General features: G+C 41.8%; 2 protein-coding genes across 8 annotated transcripts in view; both read left to right on the top strand.

The window, feature by feature from the left end:
• Positions 1-20,699, top strand: part of CWF19L1 (CWF19 like 1, cell cycle control (S. pombe)) — a 34,315-nt gene extending 13,616 nt beyond the window's left edge. For 2 of the 7 annotated variants that reach the window (XM_021072387.1, XM_013983662.2), the window contains 7 exons: positions 1,948-2,088; positions 3,024-3,138; positions 4,427-4,506; positions 14,191-14,400; positions 16,142-16,261; positions 16,685-16,782; positions 19,711-19,890. In XM_021072387.1, coding sequence (XP_020928046.1) covers positions 1,975-2,088; positions 3,024-3,138; positions 4,427-4,506; positions 14,191-14,400; positions 16,142-16,261; positions 16,685-16,782; positions 19,711-19,855 — 882 coding nt within the window. In that variant the 5' untranslated portion in view covers positions 1,948-1,974 and the 3' untranslated portion in view covers positions 19,856-19,890. Of the gene's footprint in view, positions 1-867; positions 1,225-1,947; positions 2,089-3,023; positions 3,139-4,426; positions 4,507-14,190; positions 14,401-16,141; positions 16,262-16,684; positions 16,783-19,710 lie in introns of those variants that run through there. The other 5 variants (XM_021072386.1, XM_013983661.2, XM_013983663.2 and 2 more) reach the window with 4 other exon arrangements.
• The window catches only part of CHUK (conserved helix-loop-helix ubiquitous kinase), a gene marked incomplete at its 3' end in the record, with an annotated part of 35,492 nt that continues 35,093 nt past the window's right edge, over positions 23,627-24,025 (top strand). The window contains 1 exon segment of the mRNA NM_001114279.1: positions 23,627-23,731. Coding sequence (NP_001107751.1) covers positions 23,627-23,731 — 105 coding nt within the window.

Genomic DNA, 24,025 nt, shown 5'->3' with positions numbered 1-24,025 from the left:
TGGGGAGAGAGGCCCAATGGAACAAAGGCAAAATTTCAAATGAGTGATGCTCCTTTCTTCCCACATCCATGTGCTTGTCTCTATATTTTTCATGAGTTTGACCTCAGATGGCGCTCTTGCTTTGATTGCTTCTCTCTCTCTTTTTTTCTTTTTCTTTTTTCTTTTTTTTTTTTGAGGGCCACTCTCAAGACATATGGAGGTTCTCAGGCTAGGGGTCGAATTGGAGCTGCAGCTGCCAGCCTATACCACAGCCACCACAACACCAAATCTGAGCTGCGTCTGCAATCTACACTGCAGCTCACTGCACTTTCAGATCCTTAACCCACTGAGCAGGGCCAAGGTTTGAACCCATGTCCTCATGGATTCTAGTTGGTTCGTTATCACTGAGCCGCAGTGGGAACTCCACTTTGCTTCTTTTAGCAATTTCATTTAGCAGAAATATAATCTCAAGGATTTAACCCAAGCCTTCCTTGGCTTTGGGAAATCTTAGTGATGCCTGGAATCTGTCTGTGTACTGGGAAACAGTGCAGGTGAATGAAAGAGAATATACCAGGGAAGTATGTTGTTTTTCTCACTTGCCTGAGAGCGTTTCTGATTCTTTAGGGCTGAAAGCATGATATTGTGGATTGGGAGAGCTAAAAATTAGGACAGTCAGTCAAGTGGGAGAAATAATCTGAAGACTAGTAGTTCCCATCATGGCTCAGCGGTTAACAAACCCAACTGGCATTCATGGGGACTCGGGGTTCGATCCCTGGCCTCGCTTAGGTGGGTTAAGGATCCAGCATTGCTGTGAGCTGTGGTGTAGGTTGCAGACGCGGCTTGGATCCCGTAATGCTGTGGCTGTGGTGTAGGCCAGCGGCTACAGCTCCAGTTGGACCCCTAGCCTGGAAACCTCCATATGCCATGGGGGCAGCCCTAAAGGACAATCATCATCATCATCATCATCATCATCACCATCGGAAGATTATCACACTATAATATGCCATAAACTGTGCACATGCAAAAGATAAGCCAATACATATTTTGTTTTTTTCCATAATACCTTAAGCTTTTAAGCCCAGTGCATTCTTTTCAAATTGCAATTTGTAATTTTTTAAACTGCCCTTTCAAGACTGAGTGTCACGCACAGTATTTATAGTCTGTTGCTTTACTTTCAGGGACATGTTAGCCTGAGCCCTAAGCAATGTGTACTTCACTCAAAGAGTATGCACATTTTAAAATTTGGCAAGTATTATTAAATTCATCTCAAAATTTTCTTTCAGTTTACACCCTACCAGCAGTGTATGAGTCTGTTTTCTGTCTACATTCTTAATGAGTAGTGTCACATTTTTATAAAGCTTTAGCCATCCTGATAGAAGATTGTGTATTATCATAAATTAGTTGCATTTCCTTGACCAGTAGTGAGGTTAGGCATATATTCACATCTCATGTAAAGTTTTCAATATCTATGCCATTAGTCCAAGATTTAGATAATCTCTGTGAATATTTACTTCTTTGATACTAGCCTTAAGAAAATTTATCAGCATATATACCAGAAATTGTATCAAGTCAGAGGGAAACATTAACTTGTCCAGTTTAGTTTTCATTAGAAAAAAATGGCAATGCAGCGATTCTGTTGACAAAGTGCACAAAAATAAAGGACTGAGAGACAAACAATTTGGTTTCAGGTTATGGAGCAAGTCCCCCTGGACCTTGCAGTGATAGTTGTTTTGTGCAAGGGCTTGGCTTTGATTAGTTGCCTGTTATTTCATCAGTCCTTGGTTAGCCCATGCAGAGCTCACTGAAATGGCATTGCTACAGATTCTCTGAACCATAGGTAGGCTGGTTGCTGCTCTTTAATCTTACTCAGTTTCTGAAGCTTTATGTGAAATTTTCACAGTAAGATAGGTTAGTTACATTTACATAATAGTATTTCCTTTAATATTATTATGTTATTCTTCTTCAAAGTATCTTTATGCATTCAGTATTGTTCCCATGAAACTAATGGATGCAGCAGAACTGGTAAAACAGCCTCCAGATGTCACTGAAAACCCTTACAGAAAATCTGGGAAAGAAGCATCTATAGGAAAGCAAATTCCTGCCCCTGAGGTATGTTCTGACTGAGAGGAGAGGTGCATTCTCTGGGCAGGATTGCCCAATACAGGTGTTCTTTTCCTGGTTATAGTTTAGTTCATAAGTCAAGTTTAATCCCTAGAATATAAATCTTTCCCCCCACTTTGGGAAATCAGGAGATGTTTAGAAAGCCTTAGTAGATTTCAAGGAAGCTCAATTTTTTTTTTTTTTTAATTGTAGTTTGGGGTTAACAGTTTCATATTTTAAGTCTTTCTTGTCTAAACTTTGTTCATATGTTGGGGTTACACATGTAAATCTTCCCTTGTTTAAAGGTAATTCTCTGTTCTTTTTAGGCAAGATCTAACTTGGTAGCAGTGTAATTTGTGATTTTATAATGAGTGGTAGTAGGTAAATAAGATTCACTCTGAAGAAATTTCTCTTTTTTCGGCCACAGCATGTAGAAGTTCCTGGGCCAGGGATCGAACTCACGCCATAGCAGTGACCCAGGCTGCTGCAGTGATAATACAATACCAGATATCACTTAACCCTCTGTGCCACAAGAGAACTCCTCTCAGACTTTTTTTCTGAGCAAACTTCTTATCTTTTTTATTAAAACTCAGAGTTGTTTGACCTATGAAATTGTAATACTGCACAATGGCAGAGAAAGGAGAAGGAATTTGTGTAGGTTCATGCTGTTCTGTTTTTTGGCAAGAATCACTGTCTAACCTGCATTTTAATTTGCATTTCCAAAGGGATGAATTTGGTGGTAGCTTGGATAGGTGTTGAGAAGTATAACCAAGAGTCCAGGCATCAGGACTGGAAAGATCCTTTTCTTCTCCAGAAGAGGCAGAAAGGGTTGGGAGGAAAGATAGACATGACATGGCAGGAATGCTCCCTTGAGTATGCATGGTTGGCTACTTGTTTATAGGTTAGTTTAATAACATTTACTCTTCTACCTTTGACCATTCCAGGAAGAATCAGCCTGTCAATTTTTCTTTGATTTAAATGAAAAGCAGGGAAGGAAGCGTTCATCTACAGGCAGAGATACTAAGTCTTCTCCTCACCCGAAGCAGCCACGCAAACCTCGTAGGTACCTTTATTCTAGAGGCCTCTGATGTGAGCAGTGGGTCTTGTTTGGGCAACAGCATTGCTAAGAGAGCCACTTCTGGCAGAAAAAGATTGTACATTGAATCATTAGGACCAATAATAAAAACAAAGGAATGTAAAGATGGCCTGACTTTGAGGCTGTCTGAGGCTATTCCTGTAAGAACTGGAAAAACTCATTTTCTTAAAAAAAAAAAAATTTAGGAGTTCCCGTCGTGGCGCAGTGGTTAACGAATACAACTAGGAACGATGAGGTTGCGGGTTCGATCCCTGGCCTTGCTCAGTGGGTTAAGAACCCAGCGTTGCAGTGAGCTGTGGTGTAGGTCGCAGACGAGGCTCGGATCCCGAGTTGCTGTGGCTCTGGCGCAGGCTGGTGGCTACAGGTCCAATTAGACCCCTAGTCTTGGAACCTCCATGTGCTGTGGGAAGCGGCCCTAGAAAAGGCAAAAAGACAAAAAAAAAGAAAAAGAAAAATCGTTTTCTTTATGTCTGTAAAACATGAGGTTAGGATCCTATAAAACCAATGTAGATTTATGAAATGATAGAGTAATCAAACTGATAGAGAAGACTTAGCGTTGTTTCACTGAGATCCTCTTCCTTCACCTTCTTGTTTCAAGATGAAGAAGCTGACTTTGGGAGGGTAAACTTACTCCCAGGCTAGCTAGTGACATGGCTGGAACTAGAATTGAGGCTCCAGACACCCAGTTGAGTGTTCTTTAGTTGTAACCAGTTGCCAGTTTCTTTAGTCAGTATGTGGTTATCACTTGTGGATCACTTACCTGTGGATTCGTTACAAATTTAGAACTTTTTTTTTTGCTTTTCTATGGCTGCGCTTGTGGCATATGGAGGTTCCCAGGCTAGGGGTCCAATTGGAGCTACAGCTATCAGCCCATAGCCACAGTCACAGCATCATCAGGTCCAAGCTGCTTCTGCGACCTGCCCCACAGCTCATGGCAATGCTGGATCCTTAACCCACTGAGCAAGGCCAGCAATCGAACCTGCAGCCTCATGGTTCCTAGTCTGATTCATTTCCACTGCACCACAACAGGAACTCCAAAATTCAGAACTTTTAATAGAGGTTTAATTTCATTGATAATAGTGATGGGGCAGGGGTCCTAGTGGGAGCACAGCAGACCTAGCCTGTTGGGGCAGTGCTAGGTGCATACCAGTCTTTGCAGGATACAAAGATCAGACAAGGCTGGTTTCTGTAGGGTCATTATGTGCTGGGGTGCTGGGACCGTAATAACGTTTTTCCTTCTTCCACATGAAGCTCAGCCTCCAGGACCCTGCTGGTTTTGCCTTGCCAGCCCTGAAGTGGAAAAGCATTTGGTGGTCAACATTGGCACACATGTGAGTTATTTCCATGAACAAGAGGAGACACCTGTTTGTTTCCTGTTAACCTCACTGAGTCATAATTTACATATCATAAAATTTATCTGCTTTAAATGTACAATTCCATGATTTTTAATAAGTGTACTGATTGTATAACAACCGCATAATATAGTTTTAGAATATGTTCATCACTCCAGTAAAATTCCTCATGCCCATTTACAGTTAAGTCCCAGGCAATGGCTAGTGTACTTTCTGTCTTCATTTCTGTCTGGATAATTCATATAAATGGAATCATACGTTGTATGGTCTTTGCATCTGGCTTCTTTTACTTAGTATACTGTTCTTGAGGCTCATTCATGCTGTAGCATTTATCGGTTTTCTATTCCCTCTCCTTGTCAAATAGTATGCCATTGTATGGATAGACTACCTTTTATCTATTTATTTATCAGTTGATGAACACTTGAATTTCTACTTTATGGATATCGTGTGAACAAGAAATATTTTTTCATTTCTTTTGGATAGACATCTAAGGAGTGGAATTGTTTGTAATTTTATGTTTAACTTTTTAAGAAACTGCCAAACTATTTTCCACAATGGCTGCACCATCTCATTTTCCCACCAGCACTGTATAAGGATTTCTGTTTTTCCACATCCTTGCCAGCATTTATTATTTTCTGTCTTTTTTACCATCGCAGCTATAGCAATCATCCTGTGTTTTAGTAGAGCCGGTTTCTCAAGGCTCCTCTCTCCATCCGTCCTCTGTGACAAATAGGTATGGCTCTTCTAGGGTGATGCTTTTTATGAAATTCTTTTTTTTTTTTTTTTTTTTTGGCTTTTTGGACTTTTGCCATTTCTTGGGCCGCTCCCGCGGCATATAGAGGTTCCCAGGCTAGGGGTCGAATTGGAGCTGCAGCCACCGGCCTAGGCCAGAGCCACAGCAATGTGGGATCCGAGCCACGTCTGCAACCTACACCACAGCTCATAGCAATGCCGAATCCTTAGCCCACTGAGCAAGGCCAGGGATCGAACCCGCAACCTCATGGTTCCTAGTTGGATTCGTTAACCACTGCGCCACGACGGGAACTCCCGAAATTCTTTTTTTTTTGATGATTTTTATTTTTTCCATTATAGGCGGTTTACAGTGTTCTGTCAGTTTTCTGTCGTAGAGCAAAGTGACCCAGTCACACATACATATATACATTCTTTTTCTCACATTATCCTCCATCATGCTCCATCATAAGTGACTAGATATAGTTCCCAGTGCTGTACAGCAGAAGGAATCTTGAACTTAATGTTTTTAGACCATACTGCTTGGGGGTGATGAGTTGCTTTTTTGAATTACTCACTATTTAAAACAGGGATTTCCTTTGTCCCAAAAAGGGAGTCCTTTGTTGCCTATACACTCATACTGAGTTAAATATGTTGAATATTCTTTTCATATCTTTGTGTGTGTGTGTGTGTGTGTGTGTGTGTGTGTTTGCCTTTTCTAGGGCTGCTTCCTGCAGCATATGGAGGTTCCCAGGCTAGGGGTCTAATCGAAGCTGTAGCCACCAACCTACGCCAGAGCAACAGCAGTGCGGGATCTGAGCCACATCTGCAGCCTACACCACAGCTCACGGCAACGCCAGATCCTTAACCCACTGAGCAAGGGCAGGGATTGAACCTGTAACCTCATGGTTCCTAGTCGGATTCGTTAACCACTGCACCACAACGGAAACTCCAGATATTCTTTTTCTATCTTTAGATTTAGAAACTTGAGTTATTTTTTGTTTTCAGCCATACCTGGGGCATATGGAAGTTCCCGGGCCAGGGACTGAATCCTAGCCACAGCTGTGGCAATGCTGGATCCTTAATCTGCCACACCACAGCAGGAACTCCCTAGAAACCTGAGTTTATTTGCCTAGTAGTAGAGGATATAGCTTCCTAATGACAGGAATGCCCATATCCTCATTCCTGTTGTGGGTATCTGAAGACCCAAGATAATAATTGTAAGGTTGCTTGGTAAGCACTGAATCAGACTGTGAGAACCTGGATGATCTTTTTTTTTTTTTTTTTTTTATAATTACTCAATGAATTTTATTATATTTATAGTTGTATGCTGATCATTACAACCCAATTTTATAGCAATTCCATCCCAAACCCCCAGTGCATCCCTCTACCCTTCAACCTGTCTCATTTGGAAAACATAAGTTTTTCAGTCTGTGAGTCAGTATCTGGTCTGCAAAGAAGTTCATTGTGTCCTTTTTTTAGATTCCACATGTAAGTGATAGCGTATGATGTTGATGTCTCATTGTCTGACTGATTTCACGTAGCATGATAATTTCTAGGTCCATCCGTGGTGCTGCAAATGCTGTTATTTCTTTCCTTTTAATCGCTGAGTAAGATTCCATTGTGTATATGTACCACATCTTCTGGATCTACTCCTCTGTCGATGGACATTTAGGTAGTTTCCATGTCTTGGCTATTGTATATAGTGCTGCAGTGAACATTGGAGTACATCTATCTTTTTGAGGCATGGTTTCTTTTAGATAGATGCCCAGGAGTGGGATTGCTGCATGAAATGGTAATTCTATTTTTAGTTTTCTGAGGAATCTCCATACTGTTTTACACAGTTTACATCCCCACCAACAGTGTGATAGGGTTCCCTTTTCTTCACACCCTCTCCAGCATTTATTGTTTGTAGACTTTTTGATGATGGCCATTCTGGCTAGTGTACGGTGGTACCTCAGAGTGGTTTTGATTTGCACTTCTCTAATAGTGATGTTGAACATCTTTTCATGTGTTTCTCGGCCATCTGTATGTCTTCTTTGGAGAAGTGTCTGTTTAGATCTTCTGATGGGGTTGTTTGTTTTTTTGGTATTGAGCTGCAGGAAGTGTTTATAAAATTTGGAGATGAATCCCTTGTCAGTCGATTCACTTGCAAAGATGTTCTCCCGTTCTGTGGGTTGTCTTTTTGTGTTGTTTAGGGTTTCCTTTGCTGTGCTGAAACTTTTCAGTTTGAGTAGATCCCATTTGTTTATTTTTGTTTTTATTGTCATTACTCTGGGAGGTGGATCTGAGAAGATGTTGCTGTCGTTTATGTCAGAGAGTGTTTGGCCTATGTTTTTTCCTCTAAGAGTTTGATAGTATCTGGTCTTATATCTAGGTCTTTAATCCATTTTGAGTTTATTTTTATGTGTGGTCTTAGGAAGTGTTCTAATTTCATTCTTTTACCTGTAGCTGTCCAGTTTTCCCAGCACCACGTATTGAACAAGCTGTCCTTTCTCCATTGTATATCCTTGCCTCCTTTGTCATAGATGAGTTGGTTGTAGGTGCGTGGGTTTAATTCTGGGTTTTCTATCCTGTTCCACTGATCTGTATTTCTGTCTTTGTGCCAGTGCCATGCAGTTTTGATGACTATTGCTTTGTAGTATAGTCTGGAGTCCGGGAGCCTGATGCCTCTGGCTCCATTTTTTTTTTTCTCAGGATGTCTTTGGTGATTCTGGGTCTTTTGTGCTTCCAAACAAACTTTAAAATATTTTGTTCGAGTTCTGTGAAAAATGTCCTTGGTAATTTGATAGGGATTGCATTGAATCTGTAGATTGCTTTAGGTAGTATAGTCATTTTGATAATATTAACTCTTCCAATCCACGAGCATGGTATATCTTTCCATCTATTTGTGTCATCTTTGATTTCTTTCATCAGTGGCTTATGGTTTTCAGAATACAGGTCTTTTGTCTCTCTCTTTTTTTTTTTTTTGTCTTTTTGTCTTTTGTTGTTGTTGTTGTTGTTGCTATTTCTTGGGCCGCTCCCGCGGCATATGGAGGTTCCCAGGCTAGGGGTTGAATCGGAGCTGTAGCCACCGGCCTACGCCAGAGCCACAGCAACGCGGGATCCGAGCCACATCTGCAACCTACACCACAGCTCACGGCAACGCCGGATCGTTAACCCACTGAGCAAGGGCAGGGATCGAACCCGCAACCTCATGGTTCCTAGTCGGATTCGTTAACCACTGCGCCACGATGGGAACTCCGGTCTTTTGTCTCTTTAGGTAGGTTTATTCCTAAGTATTTTATTCTTTTTGATGCAATGGTAAACGGGATTGCTTCCTTAATTTCTCTTTCTGATCCTTTGTTGTTAGTGCATAGAAATGCAGTCAATTTCTGTGTATTAATTTTGTATCCTGCAACTTTGCCAATTCATTGATGAGCTCTGACAGTTTTCTGTAGCGTCTAGGATTCTCTAGGTATAGTATCATGTCATCTGCAAATAGTGATAGTTTTACTTCTTCCTTTCCAATTTGGATTCCTTTTATTTTCTTTTTCTTCTTTGATTTGGAAGTCCTAGCCACGGCTTCCAAAACTATGTTGAATGTAGTGGCGAGAACTGACATCCTTGTCTTGTTCCTGATCTCAGCGGGAATTCTTTCAGCTTTTCACCATTGAGAATGGTGTTAGCTCTGGGATTGTCATATATGGCCTTTATTATGTTGAGGTAGATTCTCTTGTATGCCCACTTTCTGAAGGGTTTTTAAAAGAAATGGGTGTTGGATTTTGTCAAAGGCTTTTTCTGCGTCTATTGAGAGGATCATATGATTTTTATTCTTCAGTTTGTTAATGTGGTGTATCACACTGATTGATGTGTGGATATTTAAGAATTCTTGCATCCCTGGGGTAAATCCCACTTGATCATGATGTACAATTCTTTTAATGTATTGTTGGATGCGGTTTGCTAGTATTTTGTTGAGGATTTTTGCATTGATGTTCATCAGTGAAATTGGCCTGTAGTTTTCTTTTTTTGTGGTGTTTTTGTCTGGTTTTGGTATCAGGGTGATGGTGGCCTCATGGAATGAGTTTGGGAGTGTTACTTCCTCTGCAGTATTTTCGAATATTTTCAGAAGGAGAGGTGTTAGCTCTTCTCTAACTGTTTGATAGAATTCGCCTGTGAAGCCATCTGGTCTTGGACTTTTGTTTTCTGGAAGTTTTTTATTTATTTATTTATATATTTTTTTTCCTTTTTTTTTTTTTTTTTTTTTTTTTTGTCTTTATGTCGTTTCTAGGGTGACTTCCACGGCATATGGTGGTTCCCAGGCTAGGGGTCGAATTGGAGCCATAGCCACCGACCTACACCAAAGCCACAGCAACGCGGGATCCGGGCCGCATCTGCGGCCTACACCACACCTCACGGAAATGCCAGATCCTTAACCCACCGAGCAAGGCCAGGGATCAAACCCGCAAGCTCATGGTTCCTAGTTGGATGTGTTAACCACTGAGCCGCGACAGGAACTCCCTTGTTAGAAGTTTTTTAATTATAGTTTCAACTTCAGTACTTGTGATTGGTCCATTCATCTTTTCTATTTCATCTTGGTTTAGTCTTGGAAGATGGTACTTTTGTAAGAATTTGTCCGTTTCTTCTAGGTTGTCCATTTTATTGGAATATAGTTGCATATAGTAGTCTCTTATGATCCTTTGTATTTCTGTGATGTCCATTGTTACTTCTCCTTTTTCATTTCTAATTTTATTGTTTTGAGGCCTCTCTTTTTTTCTTGATAAGTCTGGCTAAGGCTTTATCAATTTTGTTGATCTTTTCAAAGAACCAGCTTTTAGTTTTGCTGATCTTTTCTATGGTTTTTTTTCGTATCTATTTCATTGATTTCTGCTCTGATCTTTGTTATTTCTTTCCTTCTGCTAACTTTAAATCTTGTCTGTTCTTTAGCTGCTTTAGATGTAAAGTTAGGTTGTTTATTTGAGCCTTTTCTTGTTTCATGATGTAGGCTGGTATTGCTATAAATTTCCCTCGTAGAACTGCTTTTGCTGCATCCCATAGGTTTTGGAGTATTGTATCTTTGTTGTCATTTGCTTTTAGGTGTTTTTTAATTTCCTCTTTGATTTCTTCAGTGATCCATTGGTTGTTCAGTAGCATGTTGTTTAGTCTCCACATGTTTGTGTTTTTTGTAGTTTTTTTCTTGTTGATTTCCAGTCGTATAGTGTTCTGGTTGGAAAAGATGCTTGATACGATTTCAATTTTCTTAAAGTTACCGAGGCTTGATTTGTGGCCAATCCTAGAGAATGTTCCATGTGCACTTGAAAAGAATGTGTATTCTGCTGCTTTTGAATGGAATGTCCTGTAAATATCTATTAAGTCCATCTGGTCTAATGTTTCTTTTAGGGTCTGTGTTTCCTTGTTGATTTCCTGTCTGAGTGATGAGAACTGGATGATCTTGAAGGTGATTTTTTCAAGTTATGGAAATTCTGATGAACTATGTGTGTCTCTTAGTAAAGTCACTTTTTTTCAGATTTCCCCAGATATTTTCCTTGGGAAGGGCTTTATTAGGTATTAAATAATCCTAGTTTTTGACTCTCATTCTTCTGGGATCCACATAGACCATTATCCTTCTTTTTCATTCACTTAGAATGAAAAAAACTTAATTTTTAGTGTTACATTTGCACTCTATTCACTCCTGACTAGAATTGGTTATTTCCTAAGGTTTCTGAGGGAAATATTTATAGATCATTTTTAAATTTTTATTTATTTATTTATTTTTTCTTTTTAGGGCCACACCTGTCCCATATGGAAATTCCTGGGTGAGGGGTCAAATCAGAGCTGCAGCTACAGCCACGTGGGATCTCAGTCACATCTGTGACTATACCTGCAGCTTGCGATCCTTAACCCACTAAATGAGGTCAGGGATTCAACCTGTGTCCTCATGGACACCATATTTGGTTCTTAACTTGCTGAGCCACATAGGAACTCCCAGATCATTTTTTAGTATATGATGCTTCTGCAGACAGATACATTCATTTGTTTTTCATTAATTTATTTTAATTTTGATTTCTGAGAATGACCTTTTCCTCAACTTATCCCGACAATCTGAGGGCCCTTCCTGTGGCCTTGTATAGACTAACTGGAACCTCAGTGTCATCTTACACTCTACGCCATATGCTCCCCTGCCATTGTTGTTTCAGACTGAAAAATCCCAGTCATCTACTTTTAATTTTTATGTCGTTTTTACTGGCACACTCCTGTCTCTAGGGGGAGCATAAATGGGGTCAAGGTCTGTGACACGGTTGTGGATGAAGTCTTCAGTGGGAAGAAAAGCAAACTTGAAAAGCTCTGTTTTGAGTTCCCTTTGTGGCTCAGTGGTTAATGAACCCGACTAGGATCCATGGGGATGCAGGTTCATACCCTGGCCTTGCTTTGTGGGTTAAGCATCCGGCATTGCTGTCAGCTATGGTGTAGGTTGCAGATGTGACTCCGATCCTGCATGTGGTGTAGGTGGCTGTGGTGCAGTCTAGCAGCTGTAGCTCCCATTCGACCCCTAGCCTGGGAACCTCCATATGCTGTGGGTGCGACCCTAAAAAGCAAAAAAAAAAAAAAAAAAAAAAAAAAAAAAAAAAAAAAAACTAAGCCAAATACAAAGGAAGAAAAGCTCTGTTTTTTTCACAGGAATGCCCTTTTTGGATTATCTCTCTTGGACCTTGCTTTCTTCCTTTAATTAGTTTATGCCATCTTTCTCTCCCATACAGCTTGTGTAGTAAGATGGGCTTCAGACTACCATCTGTTTTGGAAGTTTCAGTTGGTTCAAAATTCCATGTAGGGGAATTTGGATTGGGTGACTTAGCTCCATGCTGGTCTGGGCCTCCTGGAGAGATGACATTTCCTTTCCATTTGCGTTCCTATTGCCCAGGGTATCTGGCTCAGGGTATGAGCCTAGAGGATAATCAGGAAGCCTGTTTGTTTGTCTTGTTGGTCTGAAGCTAGAGGGACAAAAAGCATCTCAGATTTTGACTGTGGCCCAGCCCAACACTCCAAATAAGAGGTCACATGATTTTAGCCTAGAGCTTACCTAATAATCAAGTTTATCCTTATCCGCACTGTCCTTTGTTGGTAGAAACCTCTAGGGAACCTCTGGTGACCTGCGGGTGTCTGGCAAAGGGTTTGGAGTCCCCTCTCTATAGTTTTTCCTTTAGATCTCCCTTCATCACTTTTTCCCCCTTGCTTTGCCATGTCTTCCTCAAGGGATATACGTAAGAACTGTGTTGATAGCCTATGGCCATAAACTGGTAAAAGTAGGGGCAGGCTGCTAAGAGTCTAGAATAACTACTGCAGGAGTTCCCACTGTGGCGCAGTGGTTAACGAATCCGATTAGGAACCGTGAGGTTGTGGGTTTGGTCCCTGGCCTTGCTCAGTAGGTTAGGGATCTGGCGTTGCCGTGAGCTGTGGTGTAGGTTGTAGATGCGGCTCGGATCTGGCGTTGCTGTGGCTCTGGTGTAGGCCGGCGGCTACAGGTTCAATTAGACCCCTAGCCTGGGAACCTCTATGTGCTGCAGGAAGCGGCCCTAGAAAAGGCAAAAAGACAAAAAAAAAAAAAAAAAAAAAAAAAAGAGAATAACTACTGCAAAACCCATTCCTTTTACTATGGGAGAAATATTCATTCAGGTCCTACTTATACATTTGAGATAAAATTAGAGGTAATTGGAGAGTTCCCATTGTCGCTCAGCGGGTTACCAACCCCGCTAGTATCCATGAGGATGTGGGTTCATTCCCTGCCTCACTCACCGGCGTTGCTGGGAGCTATGACATAGGTCACAGATGCAGCTTGGATCTCTTGTTGCTATGGCTGTGGTGTAGGCTAGCAGCCACAGCTCCGAATCGACCCCTAGCCTGGGAACTTCGTATGCTGGAGGTGCAGCCCTTAAAAAAAAAAAAAAAAAAAAAAAAAAAAATTTAGAGATAATTCAAGTGTAGAGCAAGTTAGAGAGTAAGAGTTTGAAAGGGAGGGAGGAGGTTGGGCAAATGTGAAACTATTCATAAGAACTGGAAAGTACTTCCTTGAGGGGTGCTATTTAGTCCAGGCTAGAAAGCTTGAGTAGTAGCTTCCGTGCATATCACAATATAAAAACTGCTGTTTATGGCAGTGACCCCCCTGAGATGAAAGAAAGGCTAGAAAACAGACTTCTAGAGTGAGTAATCTTTTAATCACAATGGTTTTACAAAAAAATGGTTTTACAAAAAATTTTCAAATATTTTGGTACTTATGAGATTTCATTGAACTTAAGTCATCTGAAATATTAACTCTGTAGATACATTCAGTCCTCTGCCAACGAGATCAAGGATGAGCATGCTTTAGTTTGTTTCTGATACCTATCCTGTCATTCTATTGGGCTTTCTCAGTGTAGATGAAAAATAAATGACTCCTTCCTTTAACCTTCATTTTGAACCACATCAAAAGTGTACTTTCAATTGTTTTTCTAAACCTCTCTCAAACACCTTCACTTATGTGCACTGATATTCACTGGCCCTTTCTCTACTCACTCATTGTCTTCTCTTCAAACAATGTCTCAGTGGCAGATCACTCTCACAAGTTTGGGTTTTGACAGAAATATTTTAGTTGCTGTTTAGCTCTCCATATCCATTGTTGGGAAATATAGGGAGTTTTTGGATGTCCCTGAGTTTGAAGTTTCTTCTTCCTTCCACCCCATTAGGTTACATATTTGCTTTCACTTTGTAGAGGTTAGTCAGCAGCTTAAGGCTCTATGGACACAGAATGCTAATAATGTCATCTTAGCCTTTTTCATGAGCCTAGGAAAGTGAAGAACTTCTACTGATAGCCTCTTGAGCACTTTTTCCACACCCTCGGGTTCACTCATTTATAGAGGCTTTTCTCCCGGAAGAATTACGCATGCAGCAGTGATAGCTCATTTGCTTGTGCTTCATCTTCAGTGCTACCTTGCCCTGGCCAAAGGAGGCCTGTCTGATGACCATGTCCTCATTCTGCCCATTGGACACTACCAGTCAGTGGTGGAGCTTTCAGCAGAGGTGGTGGAAGAGGTGGAGAAGTATAAGGCTACACTGAGACGGTTCTTCAAGAGTCGAGGCAAACGGTGTGTTCTATTTGAGAGAAATTATAAGAGCCATCACCTCCAGCTGCAGGTAGGTGATCTCTGTCCAAGAACTTGGAAGGGCTGTATGGGGACCTGGATATTGATAATTATTTAAATAATGTTAATTTTTTTTATTAAGTATAGTTGATTTACAATATTGTGTTAGTTTCAGTTGTCCAGCAAAGTGGTTCAGTTATATATATTTATTTTAGGTTGTTTTCTATTAAAGGTTATTAAAATATACTGAATGTAATTCCCTGTGCTGTACAGTAATTCTTGTGGCTTATCAATTTTATGTATAGTATTTTATATCTTTTAATCCCACATACTCCTAATTTATCCTTTGCCCGCTTCTTTTCCCCTTTGGTAACCATAAGTTTTCTATGTCTGTGAGCCTGTTTCTATTTTGTATATAGGGTCATTTGTATTATTATTTTTTTTAGGTTCCACATATAAGTGATAACAATTATTTGTCTTTGACTTAAACTGAGTAGTATTCTTTAGTTTCATCTATGTTGCTGCAAATTGCAATAGTTCATTCTTTTTTATGGGTAATATTCCATCATTAAGCCAATTGTTTGTTGATGGGCACTTGAGTTATAATGCAAATTGGTGCAGGCACTGTGGAAAACAGTATGGAGGCTCTAAAAACAAATAATAATAGATCTATCGCTGATCCAGCAATCCTACTGCTGTGTATATATCCAGAAAAGACAGAAAACTCTAATTTGAAAAGATACATGCATGCCAGTGTGCATAGCAGCACTGTTTACTGTAGCCAAGACACCGAAGGAACCCAACTGCCCATCAACAAATAGTGCTAATTTTGATACTTAATTTATACTTAAATATTTAATTCTAATATATGATTAAGTATTTAAATAGTTGATTTAAATTTAAAATATTTAATATGGAGTTCCCATTGTGGCTCAGTGGTTAACGAATCCGACTAGGAACCATGAGATTGCGGGTTTGATCCCTGGCCTTGCTTGGCGGGTTGAGGATCCCAAGTTGCTGTGGCTGTAGCGTAGGCCGGCGCAGCAGCTCCAATTAGACCCCTAGCCTGGGAACCTCCATATGCCGTGGGTGCGGCCCTATAAAGACAAAAAGACAAAAAGAAAATTTAATATGAATTTTCATATAATAGTTAAATAGTATTCATTTAGAAGGTTAAAGAGTTTCTGGTGATAATCTCCAGGGATTTCACAGGGAAGTGCATGGTCAGTACAGGTGAACAGCACAGATAGTAAGTGCCTTTTTGAGAAAAGGAATGGGTAGTTGAGGAAGGTTCCAAAAAAGACGTGGGCCTTAATAGATAGGGTTTGGAGGAAAGTGGGTATTTTGTGTGAAGCTCATAAGTGAAAGCTTGGAAGTAGAAAATACTCAAATCCTGCATGGGGCTAGCAGCTCAGAAATACAGAGACTGTTATGGATAATTTGGTTGTGGTGGTTTTCTTTCTGGCACATTTGCTAAGTTTTCAAATGGGCCTGACTCTGCCACATATATTATACAGGAGCTGGCAAGGGCTTGATGACAAAGAGATCTTTCTAGCCTTTCCTGCAACCGAGATGGGCTCCCACATGTGGCAAGCTATCTCATAAGTTTAAGTCCTTACAGACAGGCTGACATAGACCTGTCTGACCTGAGGAGAATCTCTGCTGAGGGGTGCTTCTCCACCCCTGTGATGGATTTGCTACTTCTCAGGGACTGTGCAGGAGGCCTGACCTCTCTGGGACCTGTGTGAAGAATTTCTTCTGTCTTCCCCTCTTCATCTCACTCCCCTCTCCAGGTCATTCCTGTGCCACTTAGCCGCTGCGCTACTGATGACATTAAAGATGCCTTCATTACTCAGGCACAGGAGCAGCAGATAGAGCTGTTGGAAATCCCAGAGCACTCTGATATCAAGCAGGTAAAACAGGAGGGGAAGATGATATTCCAGGAGAAGTAAAGACCTGGTTTCTAATATGCTGAGCCTTAGAAGCACAATTTGGTACTAGAGGGGTATTGATTAGACTGGAGATGAAGATGGTATTACAGCAATGCCTTAATGCTTTCTTGGGAAGGGCAAGAACTTGGAAATTTCCTAAGGCAGGAATTTAGAAAGGTGGGTGCCACTGGAAGGATCTTTGTAGTATCTGCCAGTTTGTCTTTTTAAAATCTAGTTCCACTAGGTGGCTTGAGATCTATATTGCTCACCTCCTTTTTTTTTTTTTTTTTTTTTTTGTGCTTCTAAACTGAATTCTTGGCCAAATTAAAGTTTTCAAGAGATGAGCTAGGACTTTTGGTTTTTAAAGCACTATTGCATGTCCTCATATGACTCTCTTTACTTTAGATTGCACAGCCAGGAGCAGCATATTTTTATGTTGAACTTGACACAGGAGAGAAACTTTTCCACAGAATTAAAAAGAATTTTCCTTTGCAATTTGGAAGGTTTGTATTTTTTTCTTATTTTAAATGTATTTTCATTAGACCTACTCTGAACAAAGTAGTGGGCTACATGGCCAGTTGAACAAAAAGCCAAACAAAAGTTCCCGTGATGGCTCAGTGGTTAACGAATCCGACTAGGAACCATGAGGTTGCGGGTTTGGTCCCTGGCCTTGCTCAGTGGGTTAAGGATCCGGTGTTGCAGGGAGCTATGGTGTAGGTCACAGACGCAGCTCGGATCCCGTGTTGCTGTGGCTGTGGTATAGGCTGGCGGCTACAGCTCCAATTAGACCCCTAGCCTGGGAACCTCCATATGCTGTGGGAGCAGCCCTAGAAAAGGCAAAAAGACCCACCCCCCCCCCAAAAAAAAAGAAAAAAAAGAAAGAAAAAAAGGCCACACAAAAAATAGTCCTTGCCCTAAGGAACCAGTAATCTCAGGGCAAATCAGATATTTACATTTAAGACAGTAACGAAATGTAGAATGTGGAAAGTACCATAACAAAGTTTTGAGGAACAGTGTACTTTAGAAATTCAGAGAAGTGAGAGCCCATTTCTTCTTATGGAAGGTGTCATGAAAGAGTGGAAGTTAATTAAGCCTGAGAGATAGATTTAGAGGATAAATGCTTGCAGTGTCGGCATTCTAGCCTGAGGGAGGAAAATGCTACCATTAATTGAATGCATGCTCTGTGTCAGGCACTGTGCCAGGAACTTTCCATGCATTGCCTCCTTTAATCGGCCCATCTCTGTAAGGTAGGTACTGTCATCCAGTTTACCATTAGGGGGAGAACGAGGCTCTGGAGGAGTGCCCAATAAAACTTTCCACAATGATCTACACTGTCCTTTACAGTAATCATGAGCCACAGCACTAGTGACTACTGAGCCCTTGAAATGTGGCTAGTGTGACCAAGGAACTCAATTTTTAATTTATTAATTAGGATTAAATTTAAATGTCAGGCTTCGATAGTGGACAGCCTGGCTCTAGAGTGGTTAGGTGCTTGTCTGTGGTCACACAATGACCCGGCCTGTTAGACCCCAAAATGTGAGGTCTTAGCCTCATTACTCTGTGATGTCCTAAAGGTCTGGGTGAGGCTTCATTTCTCCTCCTCATGTCATGCAGAACATGACTGCAGAACTGTTCAGGGAGTGGTATAAATTAGGTGAAGACTGAACGCAGAAATTTCCTGGCAAGAAGAGAGAGAGAATATGGGGGGGGAGTCAAAAATACGCAGAACAGATTATTTGATGCTGGTATTTGTGATTTGCAGCAGTTTTTTCCCCCTAGTTAAGAGCCGAGCTTTGAGGCAACCTTGAACCCCTTTTGGACCAATTTGGAAAGCTTCCAAGAGTTTGCCTCCATTGAATAAGTTCAGTAAATTTTACAAAAAGATAATAAATGAGAATAATAAGTGTGTCAGGAGTTTCAAACATCTGACATCTTTGTGTTGTTGTTTCACCAACAGACACAGGTTTGGACACTGATGAGACAGGCACATAAGCTCACAAAAGAGAGATTCTCTGAATGATTTTGGGCTCTTGATAGTTGGTTATATTTTCAACATTGAGTGTTTTTCAAAGTAGTAACTTACCGTTACATAGCATTTTATAGTTTACGAAATGCTTGAAAAGACATCTTTTTTTCCCTGCTGTACAAGAAAGATGGTTCTGTTTTCATTTTACAGATGAAGAAGTAGACTGCGGTCTGCCCAGAGAACTAGAACTTGAGCACGGGTCCTTTGACTTTTAGATGATTCATATGATTTGTTTTCAGCCTGTTTTTCAGAGTGGGAGATGAACCATACAAATGTACAAGTAGAGTTATTTCTAATATATCAAAATAAGTAAAAGTATAAAGTAGTGGCATTTATTTATTTATTTTAGGGCCACACCCACAGCATATGGAAGTTCCCAGGCTAGGGGTCGAATCAGAGCTATAGCCACCAGCCTACGCCACAGCCACAGCAGTGCCAGATCTAAGTCACATCTGCGACCTACACCACAGCTCACGGCAATGCTGGATCCATAACCCACTGAGCAAGGCCAGGGATTGAACCTGAGTCCGCATAGATACTAGTCAGGTTCTTACCCTGCTGAGCCACAATAGGAACTCAAGTAGTGGCATTTAGAAGGTAGCTTGTGTATGCATTTGTTTTGTTGACATTGAGCCTGTGCTGTTGTCCCTTTGTTGGCCTGTATGTATGAGAAGGCAGGGCAGAAAGTCAGAGTGAGGTATGAGACTTGGTGCCTGACTTTTCGCTATCCCCTCAGCATACTCACAGTCTAAGTGAGAAGACAGAACTCGAGTTTAAGGCAGGATGTAATCACAGCTAGTTTGATGCTTTGTGTTATCTCCATACATCAGAAAATCCTTATTTTGCATTTTATAGATGAGGAAATCAAGATACAGAGATTGAGTAATCTATTCAAATCACAGACAGGAAGTGGCAGAAATGGAATCCATTCTTTGATCTTTCTGATACCAGGGCCTAACCTCTTACTACTGTGCCATGTTGCTTCTCTGGGTACCAGTAATGTAGCTCCAAGTTGTTCAGAGAAGTAAATGGGATTTGAGGGGTTAAAGAAGAGCTTAGACCTGACCTAGTCACTTAAAACAGGTGTGATTTTGATAGGTAGGATGGCAGAGATGGCACTCTGGACAGAGAAAATGGTATGAGCAGAATTAGAGGAATTTGCTGTGAAATTGGATTGTGATGATCATTGTACAACTACAGATGTGATAAATTCATTTGAGTAATAAAAAAAATTAAATTAAAAAATAAAGCCTATATATGAGGTTAAAAAAAAAAAGAATTAGAGGAATTTGCATACTTTCTTTGGGTGATGCTGAGCAGAGCTCTCTGACTGGAAAGGAATGGAAGGAGGAGTGGGTTTGGGGCTGATACTGTCTGTTTTGACTACTTTATGCTGTTTCTGCAGAGAGGTCCTGGCCAGTGAAGCCATCCTTAATATTCCTGACAAGTCTGACTGGAGGCAGTGTCAGATCAGCAAGGAAGAGGAAGAGACCCTGGCTCGCCGCTTCCGGAAAGACTTTGAGCCTTTTGATTTCACTCTGGATGACTGAGCAAAGAGAAAAGCACTTTATGAACTTCACAGGAAGTAATAGCAACCTGCTTTGTTTTGTTTTGTTTTTTTTGCTTTTTAGGGCCGCACCTGTGGCATATGGAGGGTCCCAGGCTAGGGGTTCAATTGGAGCTACAGTTGCCAGCATACGCCACAGCCACAGCAACATCAGATCCAAGCCACATCTGTGACGTACACCACAGCTCACAGCAATGCCAGATCCTTAACCCACTGAGTGAGGCCAGGGATTGAGTCCACAACCTCATGTTTCCGCTGCACCACAACAGGAACTCCGAAACTTGCTTTTGTTTGTTTTTTGGGTTTTTTTTTTTTTTTTTTTTTTTTTTTTCTTTTTAGGGCTACACTTGTGGCTTATAGAAGTTCCCAGACTAGGTGTCAGATTGGAGCTACAGCTGCCAGCCTACACCACAGCCACAGCAAGTTGGGATCCAAGCTGTGTCTGCGACCTACACCACAGTTCATGGCAATGCTGGATCCTTTAACCTGCTTAGCAGGGCCAGGGATTGAACCTGCGTCCTCATGGATATTATTCAGGTTTGTTTCTGCTGAGCTATAGTGGGAACTCCAGCAACCTGTTTTTAAGAAACTACAGTCTCCCATGGGGACTGTTTCCCTGCCTCTTTTTTGTGTATTCCCATGGAACCTGCCTGCAGCAAGAGGCCTAAGATTGAATCTTTTTTGGAAGAAGTCACATTCTAGAATGAAGATCTTATGTTAAAAGAATGTGTGTCATTCACCTCCAAATACAGGGATTGTGTTTATCAACATTTTCAAAAATATTTAAACTATCGTATAAAATCCAAATGCTTTTTCATGGTTGGGAAGTGTCTTGTGTGCATGATTCTATAACCAAAATGAAGTAGTGTGTGTTTATAATCAGAGGGGCCAGGGCTTTAGGCCCCACTGTTATCCCAGGCTTTCACAGGTGGCTTCTCGCTGCGCAGGATAGAGAAGGGACCCAAGGCCTTTGCCATTTTGCCCTCATAGTATTCATCTTTTGATATAAAAAAAAGCTCATTCATACTTAACTCTTGTGCTAGGCCTTTTTCCAGACTCTAGGAGTATCGCCATGTCCCAGCATGATCCCTTTTGTCCTAGAATTTATAGTCTAATTGGGAAGAAAAGAGGAATATTTTTAAAAAGGAGACCAGGTCTGCTTTAGATAGTGAGTTTTAGTTATCATTTGATAGTTAGAAATTCATGGAGGTCTGGATTGGTGATAGGGTTTTGGGAATCATCAGGATATAGGCCATGGGTGAAATTATGAGAATGGACAAAAATGATGGGGTTTCTTCATGGCTCAGTGGGTTAAGGATCTGGTGTTGTCACTGCTGTGGTACAGCTTTGATCCCTGGATGCCATGGATGCGGTAAAAAAAAAAATTAAATTAAAAAAAATAGATGAATATAGTCCGAACCTGAGTAATAATCAGTATTTAGGAAGTGCTTGGAAATAGAGTGATCCAACAAGTACATGGAGAAGGAGCAGAGAGAGATCACAAGAGAATGCTGTATCTTAGAAACCAAAAGAAAAATAATTGGTCCAGGAGTTTCTGTCATGGCACAGCAGAAACGAATCTGACTAGTATCCATGAGGATGTGGGTTTGATCCCTGGCTTTGTTCAGTGGGTTAGGGATCCGGTGTTGCCATGAGCTTGGTGTAGGTCACAGAGGCAGCTTGGATCTGGCGTTGCTGTGGCTGTGGTGTAGACTGGCAGCTGTAGCTCCGATTTGACCCCTAGCCTGGGAACTTCCATATGCCGCAGGTGTGGCCCTGAAAAGCAAAAAAAGAAAAATAATTGCTCCTAAATATTGGGCACTTATGGCCCAGACATTGTTTTACTTAATCTTCATAAAATATGAGCTAGGTATTATTACCTCCATTTCATTTATTTCTTTTTTGTCTTGGTTGCACCCATGGCATGTGGAAATTCTAGGGATCAAACCAACCGTGCCACAGCAGAAATATGCGCTGCAGCAGTAATGCCACTCGTTCCTAAACCTTTGAGCCACCAGGGAACTCCTTATTACCTACATTTTACACAAGACAAACTGACAGACCTGAAGATTGTGGAGCTTGAAGTCAGTCAGCCAGGATTTTTTTTTTTTTATCTTTTTTTCAATTCAGAAGAAGCCTCAAAAAGTAAACTATGGGAAACAAGCCATTTCCTGCAAAGATGGCCACTTCAGTGTCTTCAGGTCCTCTGCATTCCTTCCTAGCTCTTCCAAGTGAGAATTATGAGATTTTGGCCCCACCTCTGGAAATCAGATACACTCCACTATACACCTAGCAAATAAGGGTTTTGTGCTATTAGAATAATCTGCCACAATCACATGTGTAGTCCTCTAGCTCTAAGGGACATGCTCTTGGAGGAACTATTTGCCACCTCCAAGTCTGATGCTCCAGTTCCATGGCTACCTAGCACATGTGGGAAACTACAACACACACAGATTACTTATGACCTATAGTACAACATGGTTTGTATCATACAGATTTCAACATTCTGTTTGCAGTAGTTAGGGATTCTGGGGATAGTGGACATATGCTGTCAAAGCCCAGCCAGAGCTTTCAAAGCACCCGGCAGCAGTGCTGTGGTGCACATGCTGCATCCACCTTTGTAAGTCTCAACATGCTATGTCTGTTGCTGCACAGTCATGTGTCACAATTGTTAGCTGGAATTCTAAGTAGTCATAGACCGGGGTACACAAATGATGATTCAGGTGCACATAATCTCAGGAGGATCAAATGACTGCTTAACACAGCTGACATATTTTTTCAGAGAATTTGATTCCATGCTGATGTTATACTTGAAGTAATTGAGCTTGGTAAGTTCCATGAAGCTTAGAACAGACTTAAAGCGAAAACGAGATGGTTCCGCTATTCTAAGGCCACCTACCATTTGGAAGCGCTTCTTGTTGCACTAACAGCATCCCCAAGCTTGCCTCTGCATCCCCGCCTGGCGCATCAGAAACAATCCCCACAGTGAGGAACAACCCTGCTGGCAAACCCATAACTGGAGCTGTGCCTGACAGCAAGCTCCGTGAGGCATTTGGGGAAAAGCTTCCGAAGTCAGGAGGAGCATTCTTTACTCTAGAACAGTGTCACATCCTTGAGTTTGGGGTTACAAGCGAGATCCTGGAACCGATGTATAGGAAGTCAAGCAAAAGAAGAGCTGAGCCTGACTGTCGAAGGAAGATGATTAATCATTTTGGGAGGTGGGGGGCGGGGGGAGAACTCTGAAGCCTGGTGCATCAGTGGGCCTGTTAGTGCAGGATTCTTTCTAGTTCTTCAGATTTCACAATATTTAAATCCTTGGTAGCTTTGCCAGTGCCAGCTCAGCGGGTGCTGACGCTGGAGGGCAGATGGCAGAGGTCTGAAGAGAGGTTAAGTGTAAATAGGGGTGGAGACGATGGGAAGTTTAGAAAGATGAATATGGGAGAGACTGGTTTGGAAAGTGATTTAAAAGGAATCTAGGGTTTGGAGAGGTCTTATATTCTTGAACACTGTAAAGACAACTGAGTTCCCTCGCCAGAAAAACGTCCAGGGAATTTACAGCGGGTAGAAAGCACTCCTCTCTCATTTCGCCGGCAGCGTCCCAACAGTCCCCAGAGGACTTGGGGCGGGGCTTTTCCGGCAGCAGTTAACGGAAGTGACGCAGGCCTCTCGCGAGAGGAAAGACGCGCGATCCGCGGCTGCCCGGAACCGGCCTTGGAACTGTGGCGGAACCGAAGGCCGCTTGCCCTCCCGCCCCATGGAGCGGCCCCCGGGGCTGCGGCCGGGCGCGGGCGGGCCCTGGGAGATGCGGGAGCGGCTGGGCACTGGCGGCTTCGGGAACGTCTGCTTGTATCAACATCGGGTGAGGCGGTGCTCGCGGGGGAGCGGCTGTGGGTGTTTGTCAGAGCGCCTGTGGAACACGGTGACTGTCAATATGTGAGGTTGCCGCTGATACCTGGGGCAGTATTGTTGGCCACTGAGCCTGTGTGTGTGTGGGTGAGAGAGAGGGAGAGGGAGAGAAAGGATTTGAGGGCGAGGAGAGATTGCGTTTGTGAATCCGGTGACTGAGTTTGAGGTTGTGTCTGAGGTCTTGGTCAGTGTGTGTGAGAAGGAGCTATTGGGGGAACTTTTGTTATGATTGTCAAGATCTGACAAA

The sequence above is a fragment of the Sus scrofa genome, chromosome 14 (assembly GCF_000003025.6).
Source record: "Sus scrofa isolate TJ Tabasco breed Duroc chromosome 14, Sscrofa11.1, whole genome shotgun sequence".
Lineage (NCBI taxonomy): Eukaryota > Metazoa > Chordata > Mammalia > Artiodactyla > Suidae > Sus > Sus scrofa.
The sequence above is the reverse complement of the archived record's forward strand: the minus strand, read 5'-3'. Positions and strand labels throughout refer to the sequence as shown.